Here is a 19,235-nt window from a genome sequence, read left to right on the forward strand (position 1 = left end):
GACCACAGGGCAATCGGGATGAATGGACTGTTGGTGCAACCCGTTCATCAACAATAATGAAGTGCAATTGACTAAGTGCCCTATCTTTACCTCTTACCTCAGTGTTGTTTTTAATCATCAGTGTTGGCCTCATTTGTCTGACCCAAGAACTGAATCTAATGTACTAAATCACTTGATGTTCGCTCCCATTATACAGAAATCCAGCTTAGAGCCATTCAAGATTCCTCGTGATTGAATTTTGCCAAGTTTCATTCTCCCTTCCACTTCCTAATTTATAGCTATTATTGGAATTTAGTTTAGCATCCTCTATAGTGTAGACAGAAGCAAACTGTTTGTTTGTATTAACTGCATTTCCTTTTTTATTACTGTTAACTTCCTATTTGCACTGTCCACACAAGTAACACTCACTTTACTCAATCTTTTCTTTCTTAAATGCCTGGAGAAACTCTTGTCATCCACTTGTACATTCCAAGCTGGCTGTTTCCAAGCTGTCACACCCACTCACACACCGTCACAATCTCACACTTACTCATACTCACACACCCACAGAGGCAGCTTTCACAACAGGACCAACAGGAGAGGAATGGGTTGAAAGATGATCAGTCCTCATCTCCAATCAATCTTTGCTCGCAATCCACCTGGCACTGGGGAGTAGCCAATTTACATTCGGAAGTGTCCATTGGTAGATAAATTTAGGATGTTGCTGGGAATCCTCCAAGTGGCCAGCTGAGCCAAAGACCCAGAGGGTCCCCTATTTTAACCCCACCACCAGCAGAGTGCCAGGGATCAATGGGCCATCCCTGCAGATGGCAGCTGTCCTTGTGATGCTCACCTCCCCTGCCATTACTTATGGTGCCAGCAGGACATCTCACCTGTCCCTCCTGTCAGCCACATCGACTGTAAGAGCCATTCTCTGTCCTTTGATGGGTAGCATCCAAACTTCTTAACTGGCTGCTCCTTGCATGTAAGCTCATGCTGAGAGGCAGGTGGACAGGCATCACCTGCCAGGCTAGGACCTGGTTTGGATATGGACTTCTGTCAATCTTCAAAGGCAGAAAGAATCTTCCCTGGAAGGCATCAAGCCGGTTCAAACGTTACTCAGAATATTTTGCACCTCAAGTGTTTTATGTGCCTCTAGCTCCTAATGATCATAGAATCCCTACAGTGTGGAAGAGGGCCATTCCACCAACCCTCCAAAGAGCATCCCAACCAAACCCACCCCCGGCAACCCTGCATTTCTCATGGATGACTCAATTAACCAACACATCCCTGGACACTACGGGGCAATTTAGCATGGCCAATCCACCCTAACCTGCACATCTTTGGCCTGTGGGAGGAAACCCACACAGACACAGGGAGATTGTGAAAACTCCACACAGACAATTGCCTGAGGCAGGAATTGAACCCAGGTCCCTGGTGCTGTGGGGCAGCAGTGCTAACTGCTGTGCCACTGTGTTGCGACGTGTTGGATTTGCTAGGGCTTTCCTGGATAGATCCTACATCTCAGGTTCCCTTCAGCAGTTACCTGATCGACTGTCAACAAAGGAAACAGGAAATGTTGAGTTAGGACGATCAGATATATTCACATTCAAGGGGAGATTAGATGAAAATATGAAGGAGAACAAAATAGATGGGTAAGCTGATGGTATTAAATGAGAAAAGTTCTTGAGTCGAGCGTAATGTTAGTCATAGAGTCATACAGCATGGAAACAGGCCCTTTGGTCAAACTAGTCCACACTGACCGTAATCCCAAACTAAACTAATCCCACCTGCCTGCGCTTGGCCCATTTCCTTCCAGACATTTCTTATTCATGTACTTATCTAAATGTATTTTAAATGTTATCATCGTACCCGCATCCACCACTTCCTCTGCAAGTTCGTTCCACACACAAACCACTCTCTGTGTAAAAAAATTGCCCCTCATGTCCTTTTATTTCTGTCACTTCTCACTTTAAAAATATGCCCCCTACCCTTGAACTCCCCCACATTAGGGCAAAGATGATGCGGAGGTGCTGGTGTTGGACTGAGGTGGACAAAGTCAGAAGTCACGCGGCATCATGTTATAGTCCCAACAGGTTTACTTGAAATCTCAAGATTTCGGAGTGTTGCTCCTTCGTCAGGTGAAGTCTTGACTGACAAAAGAGCAGTGATCCGAAAGCTTGTGATTTCAAATAAACATATTGGACTATAACCTGGTGTCGTGTGGCTTCTGACTAGAGAAAAGACACCTGCTATTCACCTTATCTATACCCCTTATGATTTTATAAACCTCTATAAAGTCACCCCTCAACCTCCTACCCTCAAGTGAAAAATGTCCCAGCCTATCCAGCCTCTCCTGATAACCCAAACCCTCTATTCCTGACAACATCCTGATAAATCTTTTCTGAATCCTCTCCAGTTTAATAATATCCCTCCTATAACAGGGCGACCAGAACTGGATACAATACTCCAGGTGAGGCTTCATCAATGTCCTGTACAACCTCAACATGACACCCCAACTCCTATACTCAAAAATCTGAGCAATAAAGGCAAGTGTGATAAATGCCTTCTTAACTGCCCTAACTATATGTGATGCAAACTTCAAAGAATTATGCACCTGAACCCCTAGGTCTCTCTGTTCGACTGCACTACCCAAGGCTCTATTTTTAATTGTATAAGTCCCATCCTTGTTTGTTTTACCAAAATGCAATACCTTGCATTTATTCAAATTAAACTCCATCTGCCATCCTTGAGCCCTCTGACGCAATTGATCAAGATCTGTTTGTAATTTTAGATAACCTTCTTCATTGTCCACTATACCACCAACTTACTAACCATGTTGTCTACGTTTTCATCTAAATCGTTTGTATAAATTACAACAAAAGTGGACTCAGTCCCGATCCCTGGGAACACCGCTGGTTAAAGCCTCCAAACAAAAAAAATCTTCCACCATCACTAGCATGGACCAATTGGGCCAAATGGCCTGTTTACTATTCTATATGGATTTAAATTGCTGAATTTTCACAATCACAGCAAGGACCTGCTATGGGTGCAGTTGAAAACAAGAATGGTTAACTGTAATGATTAATTGTGAGGAAGAATAATTTACTGTCGCTGTGCCTGCTTTCCCAGTTTCCTTTTTAGTTGATTGGTGTGAGAGCTGTGTTAATATACTTTAAGAAATACCTTTCACATTTTCCTCATGATCTACTTTGTTCCAGCAGACATTAAACATTAGTTTCTGCATCACAGAGCACAGTTTCTGACATTATTAAACTTTATGTGTTACAGGCAGGAATCAAGATTTCTAGCCATTATCCAGCTTGATTTGCATTTATAATAACAGTCTTTAGCAACGTGTATACACTAAGTCTCAGTTCTTTTCTGTGCACTGAGAGCAGGAGCAACGTTTCAATAGCACCAATTTTTATGTTGCTAATTGGAGTAAGCTCACCACCAACTCTAGTGTGCTGGGGTAGTGTACAGTTGAGAAAGAGGCCATTCAGCCCATCAAACCTGCTCAACCCTCCAAAGTGCATCCCACCCAGCCTCAGTGCCCTACCCTGTCTCCATAACCTTGCATTTACCATGGCTAATCCTGGACACTACGGATAATTTAGCATGGCCAATCCACCAAAGCTGCAACAACAAAAACAGAAATTACTGGAAAAGCTCAGCAGGTCTGGCTGCCTCTGTGGGGAGAAATCAGAGTCAACGTTTCGGGTCGAGTGACCCTTCTTTAGAACACCTAACCTGCATATTTTTGGAATGTGGGATGAGGCCAGAGCACCTGGAGGAAACCCACACAGACACAGGGAGAACATGCAAACTCCACACAAACAGTCACCAAAGACTAAAATTTGAACCCGGGTCTGATTTTGTGTCACAACGACTAACATTGTTTTGCTCCAGTGGTCATAATCTTTTCAGTATCACAGCACACTTCAGTGAAACAGCCAATTCCGAAGCACACCCACTTTTTGTAGCTGAATTGATTGCTCATAAACATCACTTTTACTTGCATTTTACTACAGTTACAGGCTCACCAGGGAGGTGTGCAACATAGCGCATACATCAAGCTAAAGAAGGATCAAGTGCATGAATGATTCACATTTCATAACAACACATTTCAAACTATGCTCAACTCAACTACTGCTGATTAATCATGGCTCTAACTCGGTTCTACACATTGCATTGAACCGATACATCATTGAAAGTCAATGGATCAGAGCAAAATGCAAAGTAAATTGCAACTTACTGAGTGAGTGGGAAGCCAGGGTCTGTCTGTGTGCTCATAGCCTTATGATCTGACGACCGGGCCAACTGCAAATCCTGTTGCACTCACAGCACTCCCTTCAGTCATTACCTTGTTTTGTCTTGTTTCAAGATTGTTTTAAGTTGTTTAAGTTGAAACATAGAATGTTCTCACCGTTGTACAAAATGCCACGACACACTTGGCCAGTTCTCACCAGTGTACCACTGTCGTTCAGTTCGAAAACCATTCCTTTGTTCGATGGCTACCATCACTGTCATCCACTGTTGGCCATTCTGCTACAGTGACCAAGCTTCTTCTGGGGGGTCTTTAGCTCAGTTGGCTGGACAGCTGGTGTGCAATGTAGAGTAACACCAACAGTGTCAGTTCAATTCCTGTACCAGCTGAGGTTACCATAAAGAGGTCTCCTTCTCAACCTCTCCCCTCACTTGAGGCATGATAACCCTCAGTAAAACCTGTCATCTCTGTCTAACAAGACAGTAGTCCTGTGGTCCAGTAAGCCTATGGCAACTTGTTATCATCTTATGAGCAAGCTTTCTCCAACAGTTACCAGCTCTCCCACTCACTATCATCCCCTTCCCCTTGTCACAGCTAGTTCCCATATTTGTTGTTCTGTTCTGTCAGTGACTCCTAATGCCATGCAGTTTCCCAAGTGCCTAACTGTCAGTCTGTCCTGTACTCCATGTGTCTCCTGCTTTTGCCAACTTTCTACCATCACTACATCAGCAAGCTATCACTGCGCTTTCTGGCTGCTGTGCTATCACCATGGTAATGGGAACATCATTATTGCTCCTGTCACTCTGATATCTCATGCTCACTGCACTGACCTCCTGTCACGGTTCATTCTGATTGTTGTCGCTGTGCTGTCTGAGTTCCTGCTGACCATCAATCTCTGCTCCACCTGACACTTTCTTCAGCAATTCATTGCCAAGGGGAAATCTTTCCTGGCTCAACGTTCCAACCACCCCCTATCCCCTCCAAAAGATGTTGCATCTTATTGAGTGATCCCATCTTCTTTACGAAGTAGTTGTCTTTTGTTGAGTAGAGACTCACCAATCCCAGGCCCTGATTTTTGCACCCAGGTCAGGAGTACAAAGACAGGACGTTCGCTGGTTCCCACAAACCCTGCCTGGAAAAAAAAACTGGCCGAGCAGGGTGGATTTTCAATTGAGGTTGTGCACATCTACTTTTAACAATCTTGAACAAAGCTGAACTTCCCCAAAGGACTACCTTACCTTTCCCAAAAGGCACCTTCCCTTTCCTGAAAATGCCCCAGGTTGAGATCTAAAAGGGTGCTGTACCCTTTCAAGGAGATATCCTGGATATTCAAGAAAATGTACAAATATCAGCATGTCTCTTTGCACAAGTCAGGTTCCATACCAAAGGGATGCCAAAATGCGATTTTGTCTGAGACAGATGATCATTTAACTGGCCAACAGCCACCTCGGGCCATCTGTGCATATACCCCCTGTCTCCAATCCACCCCGTGGAAGTAGGAAGTGTTGTGCTCAGTGGCAGGACTTAGAATCACCATTTTTGGCACCATGTCTCCATTGTGGTCAAAATTCAGTACGCTGTGTACTTGTCTGGGTTACTGCATGTGGCATGTACGTAGGATATAGGCAACTGCACTGTGGAGAAATCAATGTTTGAAATCTGCTTTCACAGCAGTGTCACTTATAAGGAAAATGCCTTTTGAGGTGTAGTGACTAATATGATGAAGGAAAGGCGGCAGCCAATTTGCATACAAAAAGTTCCACCATAGACAAGATAATGAGGATCAGACTGACCGCCATTTTCTCCCATCAACCCTTGTACTGGTGATAGAGCTATTAGCACTACTCCCTCCTCAAATTCACTTCCTAAAACCGTTACGTAGGTCATGAGTTGTACCTTACCTGGAGCTTTATGACTGATTCTGGGCGTCACACTTTAGGGAGAGATATCAAGGCCTTGTGAAGATGCAGAGAAGAGTTAGAACATAGAACATAGAACATTACAGCACTGTACAGGCCCTTCAGCCCACAGTGTTGTACCGACCTATTATCCTACTCTAGTTCCCAGGATGATATGAGGATTGAGGGACTTCTGTTATGAAAGAGGTGAGGAGAGCTAGGATTATCCTCCTTGGAGGAGAAAAGGTCATGTGGAGATATTTTATTTATTCCTGGGATGAGGGCATTGCTGGCTAGTCCAGCATTTATTGCCCATCCCAAAAGGCAGTTATCAGTCAACCATATTGCTGTGGGTCTGGAGTCACATGGAGGCCAAACCCCAGATAAGGATGGTAGTTTCTCTCCCTAAAGGACAACTGTGAACCAGATGGGTTTTTCCAACAATCAACAATAGATTCATGGTCATCATTAGACTGTTAATTCCAGATTTTTTAATTGAATTAAAATTTCACCATCTGCCATTGTGGGATTCAAACTACTCTCCCTCGTAAAGAAAAATACCTTTCAAGAGGGTCAGCCACCAGAGAGAACAAACTTAAGAACATTGGGAAAAAAAAAATCAGAAGGGTGATTTATTTTAAACAGCGAGTTGTTAAAATCTGGTGTAGACTAAGCAGAAGAGTAAGGGAGAAAAATTCAGCAATAAATCTCATCAAAGGAATTGGGTATATATTTGAAAGGGAGAATAAATGAAAGGCTGGGGGCAAACAGCAAGTGAGTAGAACTAGTTTGGCACAGTGGGCAAGATGGCCTTCTCAGTTCATTCTATGATAAACTTTACTATGAGGCAACATGGTGGCTCAGTGGCTCGCACTGCTGCCTCACAGCACCAGAGACCTGGGTTCGATTCCACCCTCTGTCTGCAGTTTTTAGTTTGCACATTCTCTCCGTGTCTGTTGGGTTTCCTCCCACACTCCAAAGATGTGCAGGTTAGGGTGGATTGGCCATGGGAAATTACCCCATAGTGTTCAGGGATGTGCAAGTTAGGTGAGTTAGCCATAGGGAATGCAGGGTTACCGAGATAGGGTAGGGGTGTGGGTCTGAGTGGACTAAATGGCCTACTTCCACACTGCAGGCATTACATAACTTTAGTATGTATCACTTCAGTTTCAAAAGATTCTTGAAAACAGATCAACCCAGCTGCACATTAAGTTGTCCCTTTCTAATTTGTTCATGCTGCTTGTTCATTGTACAATAGTTTGGAACCTTTAATTGCATTGAACACTATGTCCATATACTTTTATGATCAACTGACATTGTTTTCTGTCTCCCTATGAATGTTTTCTTAGCTGGGGATGTACAAAGAAGAATTATTTAAACACATCAGCTAGTGATGTAATCGATTGGTAAGTACTTCTGTGAAGAATTGAGCTAATTGAGCTTGAGCCAGAGATAGTAAGAACTGCCAATGCTGGAGTCAGAGGTAACGCAGTGTGGAGCTGGAGGAACACAGCAGGCCAGGCAGCATTAGAGGAGCAGGAAAGCTGACATTTCGGGTCAGGACTCTTCTTCAGAAAATGGGTATCCCTAGAAGCCGCTTCGCAGTGGGATTATAACTCACTTAGAGCTTGAGCCAGTTTTCTTTCGGAGTGGTAGGAGACAGCGATAAAACCTGGCACATTTCTGATACGGAAAGTCTAGGAGGCTTAATCTCCAGTGACATCTTATAACCACAGAAAACTTAGCATGTTTACCAAATAAAAACACAAAGAACTGCAGATGTTCTAAATCAGGAACAAAAACATAAGTTGCTGGAAAAGCTCAGCAAGTCTGGTAGCATCTGGGAAGAAAAATCAGAGTTAACGTTTTGGGTCCTGTGACACCTCCTCTGAACTGATAGTAGCTGGGAAAATGTTGGTTTATATGCAGAAGATAGCATAGGGAAGGGGTTAAGGAGTAAATGATAGGATAAAGGATAAAGCCCAAAGAGAGAGAAGAGCAGTTGGATAGACAAAGGAGTTGATAACAATCTGACTAGGCAGGTGGATGGCTGTTACTGGGGACTGTTAGTGAGTAACAACAGAGGTGGTGTAATGGCAGGCTATGTGATAACAAGGCCTGGTGTGTGGGGTTGGGGTTTAGGACATGGGAGAGTTTAGGCACTAAAATTATTGAACTCGATATTGAGTCCAGAGGACTGCACGGTCCCCAAGTGGAAAATGAAATGTTGTTCTTCCAGCTTGCATTGAGCTTTGTTTGAACACTGCAGCAAGCCTGAGACAGAGATGTTGGCCAGGGAACAGGGTGGTGTGTTAAAGTGGCAGGCAGCTGGAGCTCAGGGTCCTTTTTGTGAGCAGGACGTAGATGTTCTGTGAAGTGGTCATCCGGTCTATGCTTTGTTTCCCCAACGTAAAGGAGACCACATTGTGAGCAGTAAATACAGTAGACTAGATTGTGGGAAGTGCAGGTAAAGTGCTGCTTCACCTGGAAGGTATGTTTGGGCCCTTGGATACTGGGGAGGGAGGAGGTAAATGGGCAGGTGTTACACTTTCGCCGGTTACATGGGAAGGTGCCGTAGGGCTGTGGGGGGGTGTTGGGAGTGAAGGAAATGTGTCCCGGAGGGAACGGTCCCTGTGGAACGTGGACAAGGGAGGGGAGGGGAATATGTGTCTGGTGATGGCATCTTGCTGGAGGTGGCAGAAATGGCGTCTGATGATCGTCTGGATGTGGATGGTGGTGGGATGGTAGGTGAGGATAAGGGGAACCCTACTGCTGTTGCGGGAGGGAAGAGAAGGGGTGAGGGCGGAAGTGCGGGAGATGGGTAGGATCTGGTTGAGGGCCCTGTTGACAACGGAGCTGGGGAATCCTCGGTTGAGGAAGAAGGTGTACATTTTGGAAGCTCCCTTGTCGAAGTTGGCCTCATTGGAACATATGCGACAGAGATGGAGGAACTGGGAGAATGGGATGGAGTCTTTGCAGGAAGCAGGGTACAAGGACATACAGTCCAGGTAGCTGTGGGAGTCAGTGGGTTTATAGCGGATATTATTGGCCAGTCCATCCTCAGATGTGGAAATAGGGAATTCGAGGAAGGAAGAGAGGAGTCAGAGATAGTTCAGGTGAAAGTGAGGGCAGGGTGGAAATTGGAAACAAAATCAATGCAGGCTTGTTGCAGTGTTCCAGCGAAGCTCAGCGCAAGCTGGAAGAAACATAAATAAAGAACAATCCACATTCTCTCACAAATGTGTATCACAATGAGAGGAAGCCCACAAATTATATACACTGTGCAAAAAAATTATTTAGTACACTTTTTAGTATGGGAATGAAAAGAATGCTTCTCCAAACATGAAGCATTGCTCAGCGTAGGACTGAATAAGTTGTAGTGTCTTGTTGGAACTTGAAGCTTGAAAAATGCAGATATCCAAAGTCTAAAATGTTGGGAAATGTTCTGGGGAAGGATGAGGCAGGTCAGATGGAGAGAACACAGGATTAATGAGGAAGTTCTGACAATGGTGGGGGAAGAAAGAATGAGAGAGTATCATAACAAAACAATTACAAGGTTGAATTGATCATATTCCAAGGCATGAGAACATCCTGAAGGAATATTTATGGGATATAGATCAAGATGAAAAGAAGCGAATGGCAAAACTAAACAAATTGCAGTTGAAAATGAATGGTTCCTACAAACAAGTTAAGAAAAAAGTTCAGGACTGCACAGTGTAGAGAAATATAAATAAAGAACAAGAGTAGACCATTCGGCCCTTCAAGCCTGCTCCTCCATTCAATAAAATCATGGCTGATCTTATTTTAACCACAACTCAACATTCCTACACATCCCCTGACAGTCTTTCATCCCCTTGGTAATCAAGAATCTATCTACCTCTGCCTTTAAAATACTTAAACATTCTGCATCCACTGCTTTTTGAGGAAAAGAATTCAAAAGACCTGCAAATCCTCATCTCTGTTTTAAGTGGACAAACCCTTATTTTTAAACAATGATTCCTAGGTCTTGGTTATCAAACATCCTCCAACATTCATTCAGTCAAGTCCGCAAAGGATCTTATATGTGTCAATAAAGTCACCTCTGACTCTTCTGTAATCTAAAGGATACAGGTCCAGCCTCTCCTCATAAGGCAATCCACTGAGTGTAAGTATTAATCTGGTAAACCTTCTCTGAACTTCTTTCCTTAAGTTAATGACTATTGCTCCCTCTTGGTGTGGATAGCTCAGGTGGCAAAAGAGTGGCAAAGGGATTGGCTGTTACTTTTCTTTGCCCTCACACACCAGAAGCCAAGACTTCAGATTGTTTTCCTGATCCTAAATGCAAAGAGTTATTTTACCTCATTCTGGGAGGAGAGATAAAATACATGTGCAGCAAATGGTCTAAATAATTCAGTTTGCTCCACATTTGTAAGGATTTCAGTATAACTTTAGTTTTAGCCCTAAAACACCAACTGATTCAGATTTGGAGGCTCCCCATAGAATTGACATCCTCCCCCACCTACACACATAAAATGTACCACATAATCTCAGCAAGGCTCATTGAACAGCTCCTTAAAGCTGCAACATCTACCACCTAAAAGGACAGGGCTGAAGGTGAATGGAAACACCACCACCTTCAAGTTTCCCTCCAAGTCACACACCATTCTGACTTGGAACTAGATCTACTGTTCCTTCCCTTTCGCTGGGTCAACATCCTGGAACTCTCCCTAACAGCACTGTGATGTGTCTGTACCTTATAGACTGCAGTGGCTCAAGAAGGCAGCTCACCACCACCTTCTCAGGGCCGTTTAGGATTGAGCAGTAATACTGATCTTGTCAGTGAATCCACATTCAAAGAACATATTTAAAAAGTCTATTAAGCCTCTTAAAAGTGAAATGTAATGTTTCTGAATGACTAGCTGAGTGTAATTCAGATATTTAAAGGTAAAGTCAATTGTGCTTGGTACTTTTGCTATTTACAGGGGTTCCATATTCTGGGTCAACAGGACGCTGTCGCTGTGGGGAATTCAGGTGAGTGATAAAATACAGTCAAAGAAAAGATTCTGTCCCTTTTCTGTCTACACTAAAAAAGAAAGGCATCTTTGCGTGAGCACTGGCTCCAGCCATGCTTTTGACTGTCCTTATTCTGTTTGTCTAAAGTGGTTGGTTTCTGGGAGTAGACGGTTTTGATGTAATCAGCAGCTTTGCTAAAATTCTGCATTCATCTTCAAAAGCTCCTGAGCCGCCCTCAAAATATATCAAACAGAGGTTACTGCGAATCTTCTTATGTGTTGTTTGCAAACGCTTTGCTATGCAGGACTGCAATTTGGCATCAAATGTTAGCATAGAATAATGCCGTTTGTCTGAGTGAACCTGGGCAGCGGCAGTTTGTCTGAATCATATTGGCCTGTAAACCCCTGCTTCCCAAGGGCATGTCTGCCTCTCTACTGAAGGAGGAGGCAGACAATAACTGTTTGTAATGGGATCACAGATTTCTCTTAACAGGGACAAAAACTGTTAATTAAGCTGTGCTTAAAAATAATTCAGTGAAGGGCTACTTGGGTCAAATATGAGCACCATAAAATGAGAGGTTCAGCCCAAATGTAAATCGTCAACTGAAACTTTTCAGAGGTCTGAGCCGCTACATAAAAAAAAAACAAAGGCATATTGCAGCAATGTTCAAAATGGCACTAAGTTCTTCTGGTATTTTTCATTGAATAAGCAGTGGTGTCAGTATCACAACTTCGTTCACTCACATTGATTCCACCATTAAGTCTCTTGGTCAGGTTCACAATGAGTGGAGGAGCAGAGTAACTTATACCACAACTTGTTCATTTCCACATTTAATTGCACAAGTGGGCACTCTGTGGAAGTTGCTGTCTCCGTTATTGTAATGACAATGATTACTGCAATACTGACTGTTATTGTTTATGTAAAAGTGGTCATTATAGGACATTGTTAGCCTTGACAATTAGTATCTTTATCACCACTCCCCCCAACCCAATACACAGTGTGCAGCATTATGCATTGGACAGACTCCACTGCAATTTTTAAAATGTTATAGCATGCTATGTGCAAGGAAATCTGAACATTGCTTCTTGGAACAGACCTAGGGTGTAACTACGAGATAACAAGGTGTAGAGCTGGATTAACGCAGCAGGCCAAGCAGCATCACAGGAGTAGGAAGGCTGATGTTTCGGGCCTAGAACCTTCTTCAGAAACTACTTTGAATTTAACTCAAACATTCACATGGATGCAAAGTAGATCATTGCAATTATATTGTGCAATTAAGAAAAATGAAATAGTCCTTAAAAGTGGCATTTGTATTGAATTTTGTTACTCTCATCTCCCTAGGTTACAGTGGCCTTAATTAGTTTCTTGGAAACCATGCTCCTCACATACCTAAGCTACAAGGTAAGTAATCATTGATTAACGTGTAGAAATTAGACCCTCAATGAAAGATAAACTATTCTACACCAACTTCTAATGAAACATTAATGGTCTTAGTTTGTTATTTTTTTGCTTATTGATTCTTCGCAATGTTGAGAGTTTGAATGGAAATTTACCTTTGTTAGTGGATTTGGGAGTCCCTAATCCATTCTTCAGCTCTCTAGAACTGAAACATTACTGAGAAACATAGTGTCAGTCTGGCATGGTGCTACATGTTTTCCAAGGTTACAATGTCCCTTTTGTAATATGGTGACCAGGACTCTCCATAGTCCCCCATGAGGGCTAAATGAGATGATGAGGCTGCAGTGGATGATAAAATCTAATTTTCTTAGCATTAAAAGTGGTAACTTTCATTTTTTCTGCCTTGGCATGCATTGAAACTAGATACCAAGAAGAAAAAAAATCACGGAAGAATAAATAGCACCAAATTGCATTTGCTCATTCTATCATCCAAACTTGATATTTTGAGATGCAGATTTTTTTTTTCTCAAGAACGAGGAAGCACAAAAATGACCACATTATTGTAAAAAGACACCTTGTTGCTGAGCATACGTCCTGGCTGAAGGGGGCGATGATAAGCATCTGCATAAGGGATACCAACAAAGGGAAGTGGCAGTGTAGTGACTCTGGCACTGGACTAGCAATCCCAGGCCAACGATCCGGGGATATGGGTTCAAATGCCACCACAGCAGATCGTGGTATTTGACTTCAATAACAGTCTGGAATGGTCTAATGGTGAATATTGTCAATTGTTGTTAAAAACCCATACGGTTCACAAATGCTCTTTGGGGAAGGAAATCAGGGGCCCCTGCCCAGCTGGCCTACATGTGACTGTAGACCCACAGCAAAGTGGTCGACTCTTAATGGACCTCTTGGTGATAAACGTTGGTCTGGCCAGAGATGCTCGAGTCCTGCGGACAAAGAAAAGGAAAAGCTGCTGCAGTAGTGAAGCGAGCCTGCCTTTCTTGTAGCCTCACACATTAACAAATGTGTCACATCTCAGAATGAATTACGCTCTGTTGTTCGTGTAGTACATCTGATTCTCCAAACAAAACAGTCGTTCAATTTGAAGAGAACCCTGAGGATTAGTGTCGTTCATTTGTACCAAAGACCCGAAAGAACTGCGAATGCTGGAAATCTGAAACAAAAAACAGAAATTGCTGGAAAATCTCAGCAGTTGTGGCAGCATCTGTGGAGAGAAATCAGAGAAATCGTTTTGGGTTCGGTGCCTCTTCATCAGTACTGTGTTTCATTTGTACTGTATGTCGGTGTTTCACCATCAAATAGACCCAAATCAATAATTGTACCTACTATTAAGTGCTTATAGTATGAAAGCAGTCCAGCAACTCTACGTCAGTGTTTGTGCTTCACATGAGCCTCCTAAAACACTCCTTTATCTGATCTTCTCTAAATATCCTCTTTTTTCATTATTCCTAAGCATGCTTCACCTTAACTACATCATTTTGTTGATTATCTAAAGAGCAAATGGATACGAAGAGCCAATTGTTTGTCATTTGTGTCATTTAATTAAAGGTTTTTAGAGATCAATGCAGAGTTTAACTTTAAATAGCTCTTAATTAGAGAGAAAAGATATAATAAATGGATGCAACGATTCAAATCTCCTGTGCTCTCAGTTGAATAACATGTTTTGAAACTGTGTTAACCTGCTTTCCAAAAACCTATATTGAAAACAGAGGGAAGTAGTTTTGGCCACAATGTTATAGCCCTTGTGATGATGCATTTTGCATTACACTGGCAGTTTTGAATTATAAATTTAAACTATCTCAGTTCGAATTGCTTGCAGCAATCTTGGTACCAAGAGTGGTGCAATGTCCTGGCAATAAAATTAAAACAGTCCAGTTAGTGATTGAGAAATGAATCAATGATAGGGCAAAGTCATTGACTCTGCAGTCCCAATGGGGACATTTAGATAAAGTACATGTTGGAAAACCAGCACAGCAGCGTTGCAAAACCACATCAGAGAGATTACCTTTGCCTGAAATGACTTACTGAATTTCAAATGCTAAATAACAAGTTGTGATGTTCCATGTTGCCTGATGTCACATTAATCTTTACAGGGGAACATCTGGGAACAGATTTTCCGAATAACATTTATCCTTGAAATGATCAACACTGTTCCTTTCATCATTACAGTAAGTCATCACAAAATATTTACCGCTGGTTTTTCAAGTTGCACTCAATTTTTGACCCTGCTACTGTAATGTTTGAGAACGGCAGCTGTTAAATAATTACTATTACAGAAACTTCGTTGAATTTTTCTTCTTCATATTAGCACAGTCTTAATGCAAACAACTCTGGACATGCAGTGCAAATGTTTCACCAATTCAGTGATCGTTTGCATTAAGTTGGAAATCTCACTCAAGGCCAGACTAAATTACTGGTGCAGGGAGCAGGAAGAGTACCTGCTCTTCGTTAACAACAGGTTCTCAGGACTGGGGTAGAATAGGGCTTTCACTCTACACCTGACTCTGCTTGACCAAGGGCTGCAGATTTTGAGATGCAAAATGGAAATAGCTCATTGCTAAATGCCAATATCCTTCGTTAAATTTGATATTTGAAAGTTTAAAAGACTAATTATATTTCACTAATTACATTAATTTTACGATTTTATCACAGTTTTTGTCCTGATTTTCCAAGTAAAATGTGTTCGCAGAGGCAGGATTGAGGGTGAATGTTGAGTTCCTGACCTTGCCCTAATATCATAGGGATAGTACCATCATGATACTATCGCCATTTGTGTCAGTCAGCCCTCAACTGGTAGAACTCTTGGTCAAGTTTTTGGGTGGCAGAGGGAGTGCATGAAAGATGCCATCTTTCAGTAACCTTAAACCAATGCTTCATCAACCTCCTCGGGTGAAAATAAAGAAATCCTTGGCACTAATTTGAAGAGGAGAGGGGTTATCCCCAGATGTTTGGACAAAATCTAACCCTCAACTAACAGTATGACTAAAAACAGATGACCTGATCATTGCCACATGGCTGTTTATGGGAGCTTGCTGTGCGTAAATTGACTGCTCAGTTTCCTACATTCCCAACAGTTAGTACATTGTGGCTGAGAAGAGCTTTGAAATGCCCGTGGTCATGAAAGACACTGTATTGAAAAGCTGTGATTTCTTTCGAGAGTTATCACCCAATTCAATTCCAGGGGCAATCAGGTGTGTTTGAGGATGGCTGTTCCTACTTTCAATTTAAAATATTAGAGATCATGATATGTATTACACGTCCTTATGATTAATTAAGTGTATGATATTGTGTTATTTGCAAACACCTAATATATAACCCACAGAAACACATACTAGCAGCTAATTTGTCAATTGATCAAGCCCCATCAAATTTTGCTTTTCAGCAATGACTGTTTTCAGAAATATAAGAACAAAAGAGATATTAGTATATGTAAACCATTCTGCTCCTAGAGCCTTCTTCACATTGAGTAAAATCATGGCTGTTCTGATCATGACCTTCAGTCTGCTTTTATGACTGCACTCCAAAACCCTTGGCTCCCTTGTAACTGAAAAATCGATCTAACAATGTTTGGATCATGACATCTCCCCAGTGTTAATATTCCTTTCACGTCCCCTGATAATGACTTGCAGCTCCTCATTGATTAGTCAGTGTAATCCTTTCGATGGAACCAGTTGCCGAAACCTTCGAACATTCTTGTGCACATATATCTTTCCCAACTCACTAATGTTGTACGCCTTTGTAGAGAAAGTTATTTTTAAATTTTTAACTTTTGTGGCAACTCCAGGAGTAGCAGGGTTTGATTTCTAGCATGCTATCAGAATGAAGTGTGACAACTCTTCAAGTACTATGTAGATGAATCATCAGTAAACCTATTACATTCTTTGCAAGTCTTTCTCATTTATGTCACACTAAATTTGTATAGTAAGTGTTTCCTGCAGCTGATGCTGTTTATATTGCAGACCAGTTTCTATTCTTCAATTTAACTTGCATATCTTGGCTTTTATTTATACTGAGATTAAAAACCATATGTTTAGCGGCATTAGGCAAGTGAATGGATGGAATCATTCCTCTATCTAGCTGTTAGCAATTTTTTTAAAGGTGCTCTACCATGCCAACACACATCTTGAAGTCTGCATTGGAAAGAGTTTTTCAAGGATTTGGTACCCTGGGCGTGCTTGGAGACTTCAGTGTATGTGAATTGGCTGTGTGCTTGAGACAAGTATTTGTGTTACCCACTCAGAATCCCAATCCAGTCATTATCCCTGTATGACCCTGATTCTTTGATATTGTAATTAGGGGCTTTTATGTCCAGTCATACACAGTAATTGTGCTTACGGTGGCGTGGTGGCTTGGTGGTTAGTACTGCTACCTCACAGTGCCAGGGACCTGGGTTCAATTCCACCCTTGGGACACTGTGTGGAGTTTGCACATTCTCCCCATAACTGCATGGGTTTCCTCCCACAGTCCAAAGATATGCAGGTTAGGTGGATTGGCCATGCTAAATTGCCCCTAGTGTCCAGGGATGTGTAGATTAGGAGGGGTATGGGTCAGTGTGGGATACTCTGAGGGTCGGTGTGAACCTGTTGGGCCAAAGGGCCTATTTCTACACTGTAGGGGATTCTATGATCTTCTTAATTCCCAGCTATTTTTTAACCATCTGTTATTGGGTTGTGAATGTTTCTGAAAAGGCCAGGATTTATTATCCGTTCATCATTGCCCTTGAGAAGGTGAGGATATGGTGAACCATTGCTGTCCATGTGGTGAAGGTGCTCTCACAATGCTGTTAGGGAGAGAGTTACTCTGGCAATGAAGCACCAACAATATATTTCCAAGTCAGGATAATGCATGACTTGGAGGGGAATTTATAGATGATGGGTTGGGGTTAAGTTTAGCAGAAAGCATTTGGAATATATTTATCATTTTTCGTTTTGCTGCTGTATAAATCTATCGAGTTCAAAAATAGGTTGTTTCAATACTTTTTTTAATTAAAATACAGTTTAGATAGTTACTCAAGTTGCCTTTCTTGGAAAAATTGGCTTGGAAGAGCTACTAGATTGAGACAGCAGACTTTTGTAACACATGTTGATAAGCCCCTGATCACTTGCGTTTCCACTGGGAATGTTAATTCAGTGTCTTAAAGTAGCGGGCTGCCTGTCCCTATCATATCTGGGACGTGTCATGGAAAGGCTGCACGTCCTATCATAAATGCAAGACAATGGAAATATAATTGCATCACAAACCTATAATTCTGCCAATCATGTTTCAATGTCTTTGAAGACTACACTTTCCTTTCAAATAACCTAAACATTGTCATAGACTCAATGGGCCAAAGGACTTTTTCTGTGCTGTTGACCTCGATGAACTCCATTGCCTGCCATTAAAGGATTTTTTTTGTGATGTGTGTGTTATTTATATATTAATTGTGCTTAATATATAATGCAGGTGTGGGTATTAATTAGGTTTTTTTGCTTGAGCACATCAAGAGACACTTATTGAAACTGCGCTGTGGTTGAGTTTGGAGATATATGCTCATATCATCTCACACTGTAAGTAAATGTTGGCAGAGTAAATATTAGCTCCAGCATAACCCTTCAGCGACTCACTTTCTAGAATAGATTCCACCCCGGGGTGATTGTCTGTGTGGAGTTTGCACATTCTCCCCGTGTCTGTGTGGGTTTCCTCCGGGTGCTCCAGTTTCCTCCTACAATCCAAAGATGTGGAGGTTAGGGTGGATTGGCCATGGGAAATTGCCCTATAGTGTCCAGGGATGTGCAGGCAAGGCAGATTAGCCTTGGGAAATGCAGGGTTATAGAATGGGGTCGGGGCTTGGGTCTGGGTGGGTTCTTCGGAGGGTTGGTGTTCACTCAATGGGCCGAATGGCCTGCCTCCACAATGTAGGAAAGCTATCATTTTATGATTCTAATAGAGCTGTTAGGTATGTGATGGCTCATCTGTTTTGAGGAAAACCCTGCATTTTACCTTGGAGTAATGGTCCCTTCAAGAAATATCTTTCTTGAGGAGGTGATTTCTAGTAATGCCTTTTGTTTCCAATAGCCAATCATTTGATTGATTTGCCTCAGAGACAAACAATAGGAAAAGGGTTGATAAAATGGTAATTACAGGGGGAGTATATTGTAGGAATGACTAGTCTCGAGCAGAGTTTTAGCTTTAGTTGAGATCACATTTGCTGCAGGAATCATTGCTTTCAAGCTGAATCGAGTTGAACTGTGTGTTTGCGAAAAGGATGCAAAATCCTCAATAACTGACTTACTCTACTAAAATTGAGTTGAACTTCTGGCACAGCCCAGCTGTGAAGAGAGAGAGTTTTAAATGCAAGTTTCTGGAGTTAAGGAACATTAGTACGAGGAGAGTTCTGACTCACTAATGATTAAGCTTAAGGCACTAGTGATGCCTGTGTCTGTAATAGGATTTGACAGCTAGAGGACAATTGGAGGAAATTGAAAGGAAGTAACCTTTCAGACCAAGTGCTAATCTCCAAATTTCCATTAAGTATCTTACTTAAGTTTATTGAAAATGTAAGTCAAAAGGAAATAGTGGGAAAGGTCAGTTAAGTTTGGATCAAAGCATGACTTAGCTGTGCTCATTGAATTTTCAACCTCTTTTTACAGCTGACAGTATTATTTTTATTAATGTTCTTTGATTTTTGTGTCGTT

The 19,235-nt window shown here is 42.0% G+C and overlaps 1 protein-coding gene across 1 annotated transcript in view; it reads left to right on the forward strand.

Annotated features, from left to right (window-relative positions):
• kcnt1b (potassium sodium-activated channel subfamily T member 1b) overlaps positions 1–19,235 on the forward strand; it is a 345,244-nt gene that overhangs the window by 184,799 nt on the left and 141,210 nt on the right. Inside the window, 4 exon segments of the mRNA XM_048613616.1 lie at positions 7,497–7,553; positions 11,109–11,157; positions 12,481–12,540; positions 14,655–14,729. Of these exon segments, the coding sequence (XP_048469573.1) occupies positions 7,497–7,553; positions 11,109–11,157; positions 12,481–12,540; positions 14,655–14,729 (241 nt within the window).

This window comes from Rhincodon typus, chromosome 28, assembly GCF_021869965.1.
Source record: "Rhincodon typus isolate 14 chromosome 28, sRhiTyp1.1, whole genome shotgun sequence".
In the NCBI taxonomy this organism is placed as follows: domain Eukaryota; kingdom Metazoa; phylum Chordata; class Chondrichthyes; order Orectolobiformes; family Rhincodontidae; genus Rhincodon; species Rhincodon typus.